Consider the following 15,252-nt stretch of genomic DNA (forward strand, 5'->3'; position numbering starts at 1 on the left):
TGTTGCAGCCTGCAGGATCAAGGCACTAGAAGGGGAAGGGTCCTGGGAGCATTGGGATGGGGATGCAACTCCTAGCCCTCTTCAAAAGCTGATGCTGGTATGACAGCTAGCATTGCAGCCAGTGCAGGTTGGGAACCATGGACACCTCATGACACGGAGGGGAGGGGGATGAAGTGTGGCAGGATGGGATCATGCATGCTGTCCCAAGCCACATTTACACACATCTGCTGCATACGTGTGTACCCATGTATGATCACATGGGGTGGAGGAAGAATGTATTTCCCCCCACTGAGATGCCAGTAGCATGGGGAGCAGAAGGGAAACAAGCTTGGAATAGGGTTGGTGGTTCCCCAGCTGCTGCAGAGAAGAGCCAGGATTTCTCACACCAGCAGAGCATTATTGTATAGCATGTGCAAGGCCTCCCAGTGAACATGAATAAGGGAATGGACTGGAGGTGGAATGAGGGGTGTCAAGAAGAGAGCTGACTGGCCGTGGCAGGTAGAGATGAGAGAGGCCTCCCACCCCCCCAAATCTCTGGACAGAGGGTGGCTCACACTGAACCAATACTGCAGTTCTCTTCAGCTTAGCCAAGCCAAGGACAGCATGCAAAGGGCTCTTGGTAGCTTAGGGAGGCACCTTGCAATGTAGCCCATGGCTGAGCTCAGGTCTTTGTGAAGGTGGAGATGGGAAAAGCCCAGGGTTGAGCTCTCATCGTGAGATGCCCCTGGGTACAGAGACCAAGAGGAATCTTTGCAGGGAGGGTGCTGTGTCGCTGTGACATCTCCTTTGCAAAATAGGCCATGGCTTTGATTGTTAGGGATGCTGATGGTCCCATAGGGCTCTGGCCCCAAAAAGGCTCAGAAACCTGTGGCATGTTCCTGAGCTCAGACACCATCACACTAAACCATAGGCTATTTGAGCCTTCTCCGAGTAGGAGACCTATGTAACCAATCTTCTAGGCCCAGGAAGGGGTTAATTCTCTCTTTCAGCTGCATTGATTCCTGCACTAGCCAAGTGTCTGGTGGAGGAATTGAAGCCCTGGTTTCAGTGCCCCTCTCTGCTTGCACCCTGTGGTGGGACCAGTTCCCTGTCCGTAAAATGTAAAGCATGCTGAGATTTGTGGCTGAGAGAGCTGTGCAGGAACTCTCTGTTCCTGTGCATGGATGGCTTTACCCTAGGGCACTTGCAGCAGAAAAGCTTCCCACAGTTGTGGGCCAGTGATAGCAGTAGGAGGAAACCGGGGGGCAGGACAGTCAGATTCTCTCCCTGTATGTGTGTCAGGGTAAGAGCTGTCCCCCTCCCAGCCCACATTCCCCCTCTGCCTGCTGCTGCAGTGAGCTCATACCCTATACCGATGCCACAACTCCCTATAGCCACAAGGCATGGATTTATCCATCACTGCAGGGGCAAGGCAAAGACAAATGTGAGCCAATAACCAGCAGTGCCCTGTTTATACGCACAGCAGCACGTCCTCTCTCCCTCTCATCACACACTCCCCTTCCATCTAGGGCACAAAGCAAAGCAGAATTCAGCCTGGGCTCTGATTAATAGCACCTGCCAGGAGGCAAGAACCTTGAGGCCCCAACCAGTTAAAGGGCCAGCACCACCAAAAACTTCCTTTTGTGGAGGAGTTTAGAGCTGGACTGGAGCCCTCAGTCTATCCCCAGAACAGGTACAGCCTGGATAGCCACAAGGCAAGTTTCGCCCCTGCCATCTCTTCCCTGAAGGGACTGTCCCCCTCTCCCCCCGAGGCATGGGCTGGGAGTTCAGTCTCTTGTCCTCTGCTGAGGCAGCCAACAAGGGGAGTTAGGAGTGATTCTTGAAGCCCCAGCAATGGGCTCAGCCCTGCCCAAATCCTTGCTTGAAAGAATGTACAGACAGGCAGCAGGACACACTGGGAGAGCAGGGAAACTAGGACACCAGTTGTGGTCCACCACAAATCTTTGGGGTTGGACTGAGACCCCCCAGATTCATTTCCTACTGGACACCAGGCAGCTGTCAGCTGGGGGCAGCTTTTATTCTAGTAATGGCAGGATTTCAGTGGAGGTGAAAAACTCTATATTCCTGTCCTGGTGTCCCAAGCACTCCTGTTTGTTAATGTTCCCTAATTGCATGGGATGGCGATGCTGTATGCCTTTCCATCCTCTCTACTTGCAGAGCTCCTGGTCTTCTCCAGCCCAGTTCACCAGGCTGCCACGCCTCCCCTGTCATGCACTTACTCCGGCTCAGCAGCTCCTTGTGATGCATGCAGTGTATGTAACAGAGCCGTTCCTTCTGAATCCACAAAGCTGTTAGTCCTTTGAAGTGTTCACAGACTGTCCTGGAGCCCCGACTGTTGCACAATTCAGCTCTGCTGGGCTGTTCTCCAGAGCTGTGCACATGTCCATCTTGTTCTGAGTTTTCAGGGCACAGCTGTTGCTTTGCTGCCTCTCCTGGAGCAGAAGTCCTCTCATCAGCCCTTTAGAAGGCTGTGGTCAGAGCATCCCCAGTCATCTCCAAGACATTTCAAATCTCCAGCTGGATGAATTTACCCAGAATGCTTCCTGGTTAGTTGATATGTATCTCACTTCCTCCGTCACTTGAGGCACATGCGATCTCTCGGCATTGCTCTGCCATCAACCACCTGAGTTTGCATTCCACTCCCTCTCAGTGCACCTTTCTTGCCCATGTTACAATTCCCTACACCTTGTATGGAGCTTTGCAGGCACCTGCTGTACTCCTGGTCTCCTTTTTGTGCTTTTTCCAAATCTCTTAGTTGTTTCTCTCCAGAGTTTTTAGCATCTCTCAACTCAATACTGCAACACTGGACGAAGTGCCTTTCCCCTCCTTACCTATGGCAGATTCATTGCCATCAGCTCTTCTCCTTCGATAGCTAGGTCTGCTTCTCCCTGCCCCTCTATGACTAGATTCTCCTCCTTGAGTCTGGCTCTGTATCTTGCACTCCTTTAGTTGTCTTGCTACTGAAATTCCAGCAGATGGCTGCTTAGTGTCCCTCAGCTTCTCAATCACTTGATAATAGGCATGAGCCAGAGCTGCAAAGGGTGTGACCAGATCTGAACTTTTCTACAGCACTGAGGGTGGTTGGGCCCAGGTCCATATGAACATGATCCTAGTCTCTTCTCGGGGAATGCCTTTCCTACCGAGGCTGGGTTCAATTCTCTGTCTACACAGAGCTTCTCTCAGAGGTGCGATGGGGGTGGCTTCTTACCTCCTCCAAAAAAATCAAACCTGCATTGATTTCACCAGCAAATCCATTGGTCAGTAAATAATGGACTTCAAGCCTGGGCTTCCTAGATGAACTTCTGTGAGCTCAGTGCACCTTGCTTGGGCAGGGCTGGCTTTGGCCTAGCCCCGCAAGGATGCCAATGGGGACAAAGCCCCAGACAAGTATTCCAGGTACCTTCCCATGGTAGTGCAACTCTGTCTGTTCTCCCTCCACATTATAAATGGCTGGCTGAATGGTGTCTGATGTTCAGGCTGTGTGAAGATGGGCTGGCAGAACAATTACATACTTTTCTGTAGAGCCGTTCAGCCCCAAGGCTCCCAACCATTAGCCCAAACCCTGAAATCCATACTCAGATTTTACATAGTCCAGATGCTGGCTGAATCAGGGGGCTTGAACCTGAGTAAAAACTGAAGGAGGACTTGAAGCTTTGGCCCTGTATAAATGAATCTCTCTGTTTATGAAGTGTGTCATTCCCAGTGAAATGCAGACACCAGCACGCATTCTTCATCAGCAATGCTCCCGAAGAGTTGGGACCAGAAGTGAAGTTTAGGGAGGCAGAATGTTAGCTACCCAGACTGGAATTTGGCCCCAACATTCACATCCATACTGCGCAGAAAGTGCACTCGGCTCTTTAACACGCACATCTGAACAACAGCATCACGGTGCCTTCCCCAACACCATTCAGGGGCATTAATTCACGGCTGACTCAGAGAGTGGGGGTGAGTCATCCCTCCCCCTAGGCCTGCCACAACTTAGTGAGCTCCTGAAGTCCTGCCGAGGCCCCACCAGGCTCAGGGCAGGAGCTGGGAGGCTGTCACAGCCCAAGTAGGCATTACTGCACAGCCCAAAATCTGTGGGTAGGGGTACCAGAAAAGGTGCAGGACCTGCAAGGCCACAAGGAGCCTTTGTTGCCCCAACTGTCATGAGAGTCATAATTTGCATTGCAGTAGCACCCGGGAACCCCCATCACAGCCCAGGACCCCATTGTGCTGTGTGTTAAAGCACAGAACAGAGAGACAGTCTCTGCCCCAAAGGGCCTCCCTCGCTATGGTGCATGCGGGCGGTGTGCACTGCACTGGCCATGTGCATATATGAGTGTCCAAGCTGAGTATTTATGGAGGCCTGGCTCAGGACTGGGGTTGGCCATAATGCCGGCAGGGCAGGGTTTGGATCTTTCCTGCTTGTACAATGCCTAGTGCAATAGGGGTTGCAGTCCTGATTGGGGCCTCGGGGTGCTGCCGTGATATCAGTGTCCCGTACGGCTACTCGCATAGGTCTGCCCAGGGACGTGCATGCGAGTGTGAGCCCTGAACTTTGAACATCTGGGCCAGCGAGTTTTCAGAAGAACGCAAGCCACGAGGAGGAGGGAAAGCCCAGTGGAGTCGGCCTTGGCACATCTGTAGTGGTTTTCATCTTCAAAGCGCTCGCAAAACATTAATTAGGCCTCACCGCCACCCTCCCAAGTAGGTCAGTGCACCATGGTACAGATGGGGCTGTGCAGGGGAAGAGAGCTGTCTACATAGTGAGTCAGTGGCAAAATCTGGCATGGCACCCAGGCCTGATCAGTAGGTGCTACCCTAGCAGTAACATGGGCGGGGCAGCCAAGGAGAAGGTACCTGTTCCCCTGAAACTCGTGTGTGTGTGTGAGACTCTGTCACTGCTCACGGAGCACTAGGAACACAGCAGCAGCACACCCCACTCTGGTGAGGGGCCAAGCAGTGGGTGTGGCTTACAAAAAGGAGGTGTGGCCAGTGTGCATGATCCATCCCTGTAGTGCACTGTTGCTTCCCCCTGCTTCTGAGCCTGCTGCATGTACCTCTTCTTTCCATCTCCCGCTCTCCAGGCCCCTTTGCCAGGGCCCTTCCCAGGGGGATTCAGGCGGCTTCACTAGCTGCATTTTCCCCAGAGATTTTGTTTACTCCCAAGTCCATGTTGCCTACCAGCCCCTGTGTGTAACCCCTTTATTAGACCACCCTGCGGTGCGGAGAAGGTGTTACAGACCCTCGGCTCACCACTGTTTTCTCCTCCCCAACTTGCGGCTGCTGGATTTATTCAATGTACAGTTTTCCCTGCTGTCCAGAGAGAGGTGCTGAGGTGCAGGCTGTCCCCAGCTTTCCCGTTCTGTTTGCACCCTGTGCTTGTCCAATGGCAGCTGCCTTCCTTTTCCTAGCCTTCCACAGCTCACCCTTGCTGCTGGATGGGATTTCTGCCCACTCCTCGCTTGGCCTGGCCCCACTTGTCCCTTTGCTGGTCCCCAACTTTCACAGAGATGCCCAGGGCCTCTCCAGCACTCCCTCATTCACAGCCCTGCTTCTGGCCTGAGCCTCAGAGCTGCCCATCCCTCCTTACACCCCGGTTCCAGGCAGGGAGCTTCCCACTCCACCTCCCCGCTTCCCATCGGCGGGTCCCAGCATGTCACGGGCACTGCTCTGTCCCACACATTCGGGAGGGCAATGCAGCTGCTTTGGCTTGTGAAGAAAACACACAACTCCCTCATCCTCACCCGTCCCCCTTCTAGCCTCAGGGAGGCACCCACACTTACCCTCGACTGCCCCACCCCTGTAGGTGCCAGTGGGGAGGGAGCGACAAGCCCCACTCAGGGTAGCGTGGCAAGCATTGGCGCCACTGACTGTTGTTCTCTTGTCTCCCCAGGCTCTGTACAGCTCCATCAAGAATGAGAAGTTGCAGTGGGCCATGTGAGTAGCGCCCCCGGCTATGGGCCAGTCTCTCTCACTGGCTAGATGGGGCTTGCGGGGGCTCTGGCCCGAGAGCTCCATGCAGTGTGGATACATGGCCCCCATCAGATGAATCCTTCAGCCACTAGTTTCGCTCCTCATAGCTTTGCTCATAGGCTCCAAACCATCCCCACCTCTCCCTGCGGGCCAGGCCAGCCGTTTGGGTGGGGCGGGGGCAGGTGTGACCTAGAGGGCAGATTGCCTCCTAGAGGGGCCAGAGCCCTGCAAAGTCCATGAGAAGATTCTGCGTGAGCTCTCGGGGCTCTGGCTACGGCCTAGGTGAGGAAGAGCGCAGCTGCTGCGTGTGCTGGCGAGCTTGCTGCCTGGGAACAGGAGTAATGTACAGAGGGGCCCGATAGGGCAACAAAAAGCAATGGGGGGAATTGAACATAGACTAGATTTGGGCTGTCCAAAGCGGGGATAGGAAGGGTCCCAACTTTTCACGCAGCTGGAAGCTGTATAGCAAAGCAAGTCAGACTAGGCCCAGCTAACAGCTGGGAGGACTAGCTCAGGGACTGGGGAGAGCCAGGAAGGCCCAAAGAGGGAAATAACCTGGGCAGGATCTGGGCAGGCCTGAGGGGTGGAGTAGGATCTCTGCAGGCAGCAGCGTGGGGGAGTAGCTGAGGCAGGATTCACACAGCTTTAACCAGGGTGGTGGAATAGCCCCGCCATCCACCAGTGTAGCTGGGAGGTAGGCTAGGCGGATTGTGAGCCGACCATGTGTTGGGGGGCAGTGGGATTTCCCCCTCCCCTGCCCGGATCTACACTGGGTCGCTCATGGCAGAGAGTAGCGCAGACTGTTGGACCAGGCCAGGAGGGACAAGGCCTGTATAAGATGAGAGCCATTGAGGGTCTGCTTGGGCATAATGGGGGAAAGAGGCTTGGCCAGGCTAAATGGGGGAGTAGCCCTGGCCAAGTCTGCATAGTGTAGCTGAGGGGTAGACTAGGGAGCGAGATTTGCAGAGCTGCCAGCCTGGGGGTGGGGAGTCTGTGCAGCTGAGTGGGGGCCTTCCACCTGCAGAACTGGCCTGGTCCTAAGGACTTGGGGTGGTTTGCTGCGTGGGTGGGGGACCACACGCTCCTGGACAGAGCCAGTTCCCAAGGCCATCCCCTCTTGCCCAGTCTGCCTGTGGCCTGGCCCTGGCTGTGGCCCAGCCCCTTACCTGGTGCCTGGAAGAGGCCAGGGTGGGGAAGAACCAGAGCGCAGCAGGGAGCAGCGGGCTGAGGCTATAGAATTGGGGCCGGGGCAAGGAGCCATGGCTGTGACAGGGAGATGGCCCCCTTTCCCAGGGCTGGGAGGGGCTCAGAGTAGGGTCCTAATGCCCACGCAGCCAGTTCAATGGAGGGGCCATGCCCCTCGCCCACAGCTGCCATCCCCATAACCGGCAGCAGCCGCGTCGCTGGGAGCGCACGTAATCCCGGTTCTGAGCCGACGCAGCTGTCATGGAGACGGCCAGCAGCTGCTGAGGGGTTTAATTAGCAGTGCTGTGTTTGTGAGGAAGAGGGGAGGTGGCAGAGCTGGGCTCCCACATCTTTGCATTGGGAGAGCGACACCAAGGAGTCCAGAGCCCAGCAGGGAGCATGATTCACAGGCTGCGAGCATGTAAATAGGGGCCCACCTCCCTCGCCAGCTGGCTGTCGGCTGCCTTCCGCATGCAGCGTGCCCGCCTCCCGCCCGCACATGCACTCCCCTTCCTGCCTCTCTCCCCCACGCTCCAGCCCGTGGGGCTGAAAGGATCTGCAGGGCTGGCTCATGATGTCCCCCCTGGGGACCCAATGCCTCCTCAACCAAGCCGACAGTGGGCCAGGGCTCTGTGTTGCCCCCCTGCTCCCCTGAAGGTGTCAGAGCCAGGGCTGGAGTTTCTCTCCGGGGCTCTGTCCCCTCCTTACTATCAGAGGGGGACGTGAGCCAGTCACCAAAGGCCAAGATGGCCTCCTGCAGTGCTTAGGGCACTGGCCCTTCCCTGCGCCGCAGGCCCCAGCCTGGCCCCATTGCCAGCAAGTTCTCCTGCTTTAGCCAAAGTTGAGCACTGGCTGCCAAGGGGCCAGCGGGCTCCCATGCCCAGCTCTAGACTGGCCTAACCGAGCCCCCAACCTGGGAGAGACGTGGTGCGAGAGCCACCAGCCTGGCAGAGCAGTGAAGGGGCCTGGGGCATGGAGGGGGCTCTCTCCCCTGAGGTGATTTGAATGGCCTCCCCCTCCCACCCCATTTGGCATGGCCTGGCTAGAGTGCTGGGTGGCGTGTTGGCCAGCCCTGGTGCCACTAACCTCTGCAACGTCTGTGCCTACAGCGATGAGGAGGAGCTGAGGAAGTCCCTCTCTGAGCTGGCCGACCCCAACCCCAAATCCATCAAGCGCATCAGCAGCTGCAGTAACCCCTTCCTGGACTTCTCGCAGGACCCCAGCATCGCCACCTACAAGTACGGCCTGCTGGTGCGCAAGAGCCATGCGGACTCTGACTGCAAGAAGAGTAGGTGTCTGGGGGCGGGGCTGGGATATGCTAAGGGCAGAGCCAGTTCTCAGTGGGGAGCCGCTCCCTTGCAGTCACTAGGGTTACAGTGGGACGAGTGATACAGTGCCACTCTGCATCCTCTTGGCGAGGGGGCTTCGGTTGGGACAAGGCCTGTCTCAGAACCAGCTCACGCCCTGACCCCTCTTCAGTCCCCTCCCACCGTTTAGTGGGGCCATTTAGAAAGCTACATTCATGTAAAATTACAGCTGAACGTTCAAACACACAAGCCAGGCCCTCCAAAGCGCTGCTTCCCGCAGCACCATTGTCTGCAGCTCCTGCACACGCCCACGTGCCGCGCTCCCGGGGGACAGGGGCCTTTCAGCGAGTAAGGACTCCATTTGGTATTCATTTTTGTCCATGCACTTCCAGCGTCTCAGCTGAGCCCGCCCCAGCCACCCGCAGCGGGAACCCCCACAGAGATTAAAGCAGCAGCAGAGGCAACCCCACATTCAGCAAGAGCAGCTGTGGTACCTGTGCTGGGCGGAGCAGACCTGAGGGCCTGACCTGCGAGGGTGCTGGGGCTACATGGCTCTCTTCTATGCTGCACGCCAACATCATTGCCACCCTGGGGGTGGGAGGAAAGGCAGCTAGGTGCAGGGCTGGTTGCAGGAGAGACCCTTCCCCCACCCTGCCTTAGCTGTGTGCGGAAGGAGGCAGGGGTAGGGAAGAGAGCTGGGGACATTAGTGAATAGCTCAGCTCTCCCCCCATTAACAGGACTTTGCTGTGCCTCTTTCCAAAGTGCTAATCAGGCCTGAACCCCTGGGGGGTGGGGGAGGAAGCAGCCAGAGCCCCCGCTCTGGGGGTCACACGGGGCGCAGGCTGCTCTCTTGTTGCAATGATGATTAAATCTAGCTCGGGGAGGGGGTGGGGGCAGCAAAGGGAGCCACCCAGTTCTGCAGTGACAGAGCTATCCAGAGAGATCCAGTTGGCTGGGAGCCGCAGAACATGCTACCTTTCCACTGCCCAATCCTCCCTAATCCCAGGCCTGTTGATGCCTCCTTGATCTGATTAGAAGCTGACCGGATTTTCTGCATCTGCTGCTGGGCGTAGCAGTGCCTGGCAGGAAATGCTGCTTGCCTCTGCTTCCTCTGAGCGGCTAGCACCGTGGTTATACACAGCAAGGAGAGCACTGAACCATGTCCTGGCTGCCTGGCAGCAGCCTCTGGCCCCAGGGGGCAGCACACAGGACCCTCCCCCCACAGCAGTGCCAGCTGCTGACCCTCACAGAGGGCACAGCTCAGGTGTGCTGCTGGGGAGTGAGGTCCGCTGGAGAGCTGCCCGTCCCCTGGGTGGGCTGACGTTCATGCTGGCAGAGCACGCTGTGCCACATCGTGCTTGGCATTGACTTTCCATTGATTCTGCTTCTCTCTCCCTTGCCAGCCCCCAGAGGAAAGAGAGGCTGGAAGACTTTCCACGCCATCCTGAAGGGAATGATCCTCTATCTGCAGAAGGTATGGTATAGCGAGATCGCCGCCCACCTGGCGACCCCAGGGCAGAGCTTGAACTCAGGCCAAGCAGCCGAATCCTGGGGGCCAGGCTGGACTTGCCCCTGCCCCCGCTACCCTGGTGGGTTGTGGGACAGATCAGGTGGAAGGATCCTTGCTGCTGTCTAGAGCATGGCATCCATTTAAGCACCATGACACCAGGCACTAGCCATAAGCCTTTGGCCCAGGGCAGGGTGAGCCATACCCGGCAAAGGCAGCAGCGCTGCTTCTCCAAGGAAGGTGTTAGCGCTATGGCCCTTGCCGAGTAGGACTGTGTTACGGCAGGGTCCTGGTGGAGGAGTGACATGCCAGCCTCCAAGCTGCCCTCCTGCCTGAGACTGCAGTGTTTGCTTGCAGCAGCAGCTAGACCCCGCACTGGGCTAGCAGCATAAGGAATGGACTCCCACAGGCCAATCATACATGCAGTCCTCCCCCAGGGGAACACGCGGACACAGCCAGCTCATGGCGGGTTGGTATGCACCAAATGTGAGCCCTGGGAGCAGCCCTGATGCCCTAGCACTGTTGTGCCTGGTGCTGGTGAGCTCCTAGGAGGAGTGGCAAGGGGCACTGTAGCACCCCCCCATCCTGCTCGAGCAGCACCCCAGCGCCCAGACAGGCTGTGAGGGGCAGGACTCATTTGTAACCGGAGCCTGGCCTTGCAGGAGGAATATAAGCCCGGGAAGCCCCTGGCAGAGGAGGAGCTGAAGAACGCCATCAGCATCCACCACGCTCTAGCCACGCGAGCATCCGACTACAGCAAGAGACCGAACGTCTTCTACCTCAGGACAGCCGAGTGGCGGGTCTTCCTGTTCCAGGCCCAGTGAGTAACCCGGGCCACTGCGGGAGCTCCTGGCTGCACAGGCCAGGCAGACGGTGCTGAGGGGCACCAGCTACAGACCTCGCACTGGGCAAGCGTTACCCATCTAGTACCACCCCCAGGGCTGGGAGTGGGCCTGTGGGGCCCAGGGCAGCATTCCGCTTTTCAGTCCCACGACTGCTTCTCCTGGAAGAACGGGCAAAGTGAGGAGAGGAGCACTCCTTTGCCAGGCCCTCCCTCCCCACCGCACTGTAGGGAGCACCCCTGCCACTTGGCCAGGGCTCACGCATCGATAGAAGCCAGCTGCTAGCTGGGGTTAGATACACCATCTGCCATTACCATGATCCATGGGCAGATGCTGGCCTAGGAGGCCCATAGGGCCTGTTCCAGTAGGGCACTTCCTCTGTTCCCAGGGCTCCAGCCTTGGGGCTGGCACCATCCCTGGAGGGGGGCGGGTAGGGAGGATGCAGCTTTGGGCCCATGGCTCAGTGCTTTGGCATTTCCCCACAGGAATACAGAACAGATGCACTCCTGGATCACACGCATCAACGTCGTGGCAGCCATGTTCTCTGCTCCCCCGTTCCCCGCAGCCATCGGGTCCCAGAAGAAGTTCAGCCGGCCCTTGCTGCCCAGCTCTACCACCCGACTGTCCCAGGTAACAGGGCATGAGCCAGCTCACTGTGTTAGGGGTGGGGGCTGCAGGAGCAGCACTAAAGAGGAGCTGAAGAGGGGCCAACACACAACAGCAGGAGAAATTCAACATTGCTGTGCCAAACAGTGCACCATGGAGGGGTAAGGTAGAAGGGAATAAGTTGGAGCAGCTGTGCAAATTAACTAACTGTCAGCTCGGGAAAGGGACCGGGCTGTGCCTGGGGACAGCTCAGTGCAGACCTCTGCTCAGCGCACTGCTGTGCTCAAAGCCTGGGCCTCTTTGTACAGATAATGCCACACCACAGAGCAACTGTGCAGTCTCCAGCGGGTAACAGGAGGGGCTCAGAGAAGGAGCAGGGACCTGGCTGCTCTTGGAGGGAAAGTGCGGGATTGTGGCCTTAGGAGAGGAAGGACAGAGAGCTGCAGGGATCCTGACTGGTTGGTCCAGCGCAGGTAGAGCAGGAGCTTCTGCTCCGCCCAGCTCATAGCATGCAAATAAGGGACACTGAATGAAATCAAAAGGTGGGAAATTCAGCCCAGTCCCAGGCTAGTAAAAGAACCTAATTTTGGAAGGGAGCTAAACCTTCATGGCAGGAGCTGGACTGGGGGGGGTTGGGCGAAGCATTCCCTGGGGCAGGTTATCCCCTAAGTGCCCCCTGCAGGGGTTCTACTACCAGACACTCAGAGACAGGATCTGGGCCTGGCTGGGCCCTTAGGCTAATCCAGCATGCCAGTCACCGCAGCCAAGTGGTACAGTGCCCAGCTGCAGTCCTGGCCAAGAGCGATGTGGGGTGCGGCCAGGGCTCCCCCAGCAGGGCGTGGGTGGGTGTGTGCTGCAAGCAGGGCCTGCTTGGGAACGGCCACTAACACAGTCCTGCTGGGCCCCAGGAGGAGCAGGTGAAGTGCCACGAGTCCAAGTTCAAGGCCATGTCGGCAGAGCTGGTGGAGCATCGCTCCTCGCTGCCTGAGAAGAAGGTGAAGGGCAAGGAGTATGAGGAACTGAAGCAGAAGGAGGAGTACCTGGAGTTCGAGGTGAGCTGGGCACCCACCTGCTGGGGGGAGCCCTCTGCCCTTCCGCTGGCAGTGGCCCCGCTCCCTGGCTCTGCCTGTCGTCCCCACTCCAGCCAGCTCATCAGCATCCCCAGTTGCTGCTCAGGGGCTGCTGAGACATCTCACTGCCTGGGGGTACCACCAGGCTGAGCAATGGGAACAGCTCAGTAAGAACAGGGAACATGCCATGGGGCTGCTCCAGAGCCCTCCTCCCTTCCCTGCACACAGACCCACCTGCCAGCTCGCACCATCCAAATACCTCAGTCCCGCCCCCGACTCCCTGCCCCAGCTTCCAGTCCCCACAAAGGGGGAGAATTGGCTCAGCACAAGCAACACTAAGACTCATAGGCACCTATTGCTGGCACCCAGCTCCTCCCCGCCCCCCGGGATCAGTGAGGCAGCAGTAGGGACGCAGTGCAAACCCAGCTGGGGCCAGGGCCCTGGCTAGCAGGCGGGGGTGGGTAGTTTCATTGCATTTTCAAGCCAGTATGAAATGCTGATGAGACGCACCCGGCCACTTCACCCACTGAGGCAGGGGAGAGCCAACTCCAGGTCCCAGCAGCGAGGCTGCACTCAGTGCCTCTCACCCACTCTCCTCTGCTTGCCTGCAGAAAACGCGCTACGGCACCTATGCCATGCTGCTGCGTGCCAAGCTGAAAGCCGGCTCCGAGGACCTGGCGGCCTTCGAGGCCACGCTGTTCGATGCAGCCATCAGCGAGGAGGACGGCCTCAAAAAATCCCGCTCCAGCCCCTCCCTCAACCTGGAGCCACCTAGCACAGGCACCAAGGTCAAGCGCAACATCTCGGAGCGCAGCAGCCGCCAGCCCGCCAGCAACTTGCAGAAATCCTAGAGGGGCAGCGCCTTCCCAGCCGGGCCCTCTGCATGACTTCATCCTTCGTGGGCACAAGCCATGGGGCTGACAGCTCTCACCCAGCCACCAGCACCAGCCCATGCCAGCTCAGCATGGAACCAGAGCCCTCCACCGACACCATTGGAAACAGATGCCATGCAGTGCCGTCTCCAGCCCCTGCCCACGGGGCTCACACTACAAGACTTACCCCCCCCCCAAATTCCCTGGGAACTGGGGGCAGGTTTCCCGAGGGGGGGGAATAACCAAAAACCAACCACTGAGCTAAATTCTTCAGTGTAAAATGCAAAGCAGCGCTCTCTCCTGCTCAGGCCCCACGGCCCCCCACCATGGTTTCTAGTACAGACAGACTCGGGGAGACAACCCAAGGGGGGCCCTTTTATACAGCATCACCACAGCCCTGGCCACCCCAAGGGCCAGTTTCTTTAAAGCCGCCAGATGGGCAGAGCCCTGGCTGCTCCTGTGATGCCACCCTCCCATCTGCTGGTTTCTTACGGTTTTGAACGTTTTTGTGATACAGTTTTGCACTTTTTAGTACCTGACTGAGCTGACTTACAGGGAGGTTTTTCCCTCCAAGGCGTTTGTTTCCTAGAGCTGCTGCGGGTTTTTTTGTGACTGCGGGGTGCGGAGGCCCAGCCCCACCCGCAGCCGCTAGCCTAGCACTAGTTTTCTATGTTGCAGAGGAGCTGGCTAGTTCTGCACAGCCCCACTCGAGACACTGGACTGGCTTGTGCCCCTTAGGCAGCAGCTGCCACCTGCCCTCCCTCGCTGAGGTGGTGTTGCCCTGGGGCACAGGAAACAACCACCAGCCAAGTCTGGCGTTCCAGTCCTGGCTGCAGCTGTACGGTGCAGGGAAGGAGGATGCTAAGCAAGCCCTGGCTCAGCCATGAAGCCATAACGAGGGGGCAGGGTGTGTCTCATGAGCACACAGTGCCCCTTCGGCTCATCGTAGTGCAGATCACTGTGGACAGGCGACACGGGTGGCTTTCCCGTTGCCTAGCTGGACTAGCTCGGGGCATGGCGATGGTGGGGGGGAAGAGCAGGGTTATTTTGAGAGCTGGAATTCAACCTGTGCCTGCAGGCCACTTCACCTGAAGGCTCCTCTGCTGGAGGGGCTATGCCAGTCCTGCCTCCTCTACCTCCCACCTGAAAGGGCTCAGAGGCTGCAGCTCTGAAGCTGGTGCCCCTGAACATCACACCCAGGCCCTCCCTCTCACAAGCTTTTTCCAGCATTAAAGGGCCTTGTCCATCCCTGACCACTGGAAGAATAGCAAGGGAAGGGCCGGGACAGCCTAGGAACGAAGCCAGAGCTAAGAGAAGCTTTGCCCCAGCTTGTTTTGGTTACTGGAGGCTCCTCTCCCATGAGGGGAGCAGCATGAGCTCTAGCCCAAGAGCTCACCTGTTACATTCATGGCCCAGGCTGCAGCTGACCATCCCAGCATCATGCCTGGGGCTGGGGGCAAAGGGGATCTTGTCCCCAGCAGGGGACTAGATCAATGCATGGTCAGCTGCAGCTCAGGGCTGAGCTATAGCACAAGGGTGCAGGTTCAGCCAGCAGGCAATCCAGAGGCTAACAGGACTGCACCTACCCAGGGACCTTGGTCAATGGCAGCAGGATGCTGCCCTTCGCCCCGACTGCGAATGTGTCTCTCTTTTTATTCTGCTCTTTCGAGTCTATTGCAAAAAATCTTTGTACAGCTTCTTCCATCAGTTACTGAAGTAAAACCTGCTCTTAAGCTGCTGGGCTGGAGTCAGTTCTTCCCCTGCGCTAGGAGCACTGAGCCAAGGGCTCCCTGTCAGACAAGTTCTCAATCCTGCCTCATGCAAAGAAGCACTGTGACTTGGCCTGGGTCACAGGTCAGTGGCAGGAGTGGTACAGGGCCACTGCCTCTCCCACCCATGCTGTG

At 57.7% G+C, this 15,252-nt stretch overlaps 1 protein-coding gene across 3 annotated transcripts in view; it reads left to right on the forward strand.

Moving 5' to 3' along the window:
* PSD (pleckstrin and Sec7 domain containing) overlaps positions 1-15,080 on the forward strand; it is a 112,782-nt gene extending 97,702 nt beyond the window's left edge. For all 3 annotated transcript variants that reach the window (XM_045022677.1, XM_045022679.1, XM_045022678.1), the window contains exons 11-17: positions 5,879-5,922; positions 8,253-8,431; positions 9,855-9,925; positions 10,621-10,778; positions 11,286-11,430; positions 12,315-12,458; positions 13,088-15,080. In XM_045022677.1, the coding sequence (XP_044878612.1) occupies positions 5,879-5,922; positions 8,253-8,431; positions 9,855-9,925; positions 10,621-10,778; positions 11,286-11,430; positions 12,315-12,458; positions 13,088-13,327 (981 nt within the window). In that variant the 3' untranslated portion in view covers positions 13,328-15,080. The remainder of the gene's footprint in view (positions 1-5,878; positions 5,923-8,252; positions 8,432-9,854; positions 9,926-10,620; positions 10,779-11,285; positions 11,431-12,314; positions 12,459-13,087) is intronic.
* The last annotated feature ends 172 nt before the right edge of the window (positions 15,081-15,252 follow it).

Source organism: Mauremys mutica, chromosome 7 (assembly GCF_020497125.1).
Source record: "Mauremys mutica isolate MM-2020 ecotype Southern chromosome 7, ASM2049712v1, whole genome shotgun sequence".
Classification (NCBI taxonomy): Eukaryota; Metazoa; Chordata; order Testudines; family Geoemydidae; genus Mauremys; species Mauremys mutica.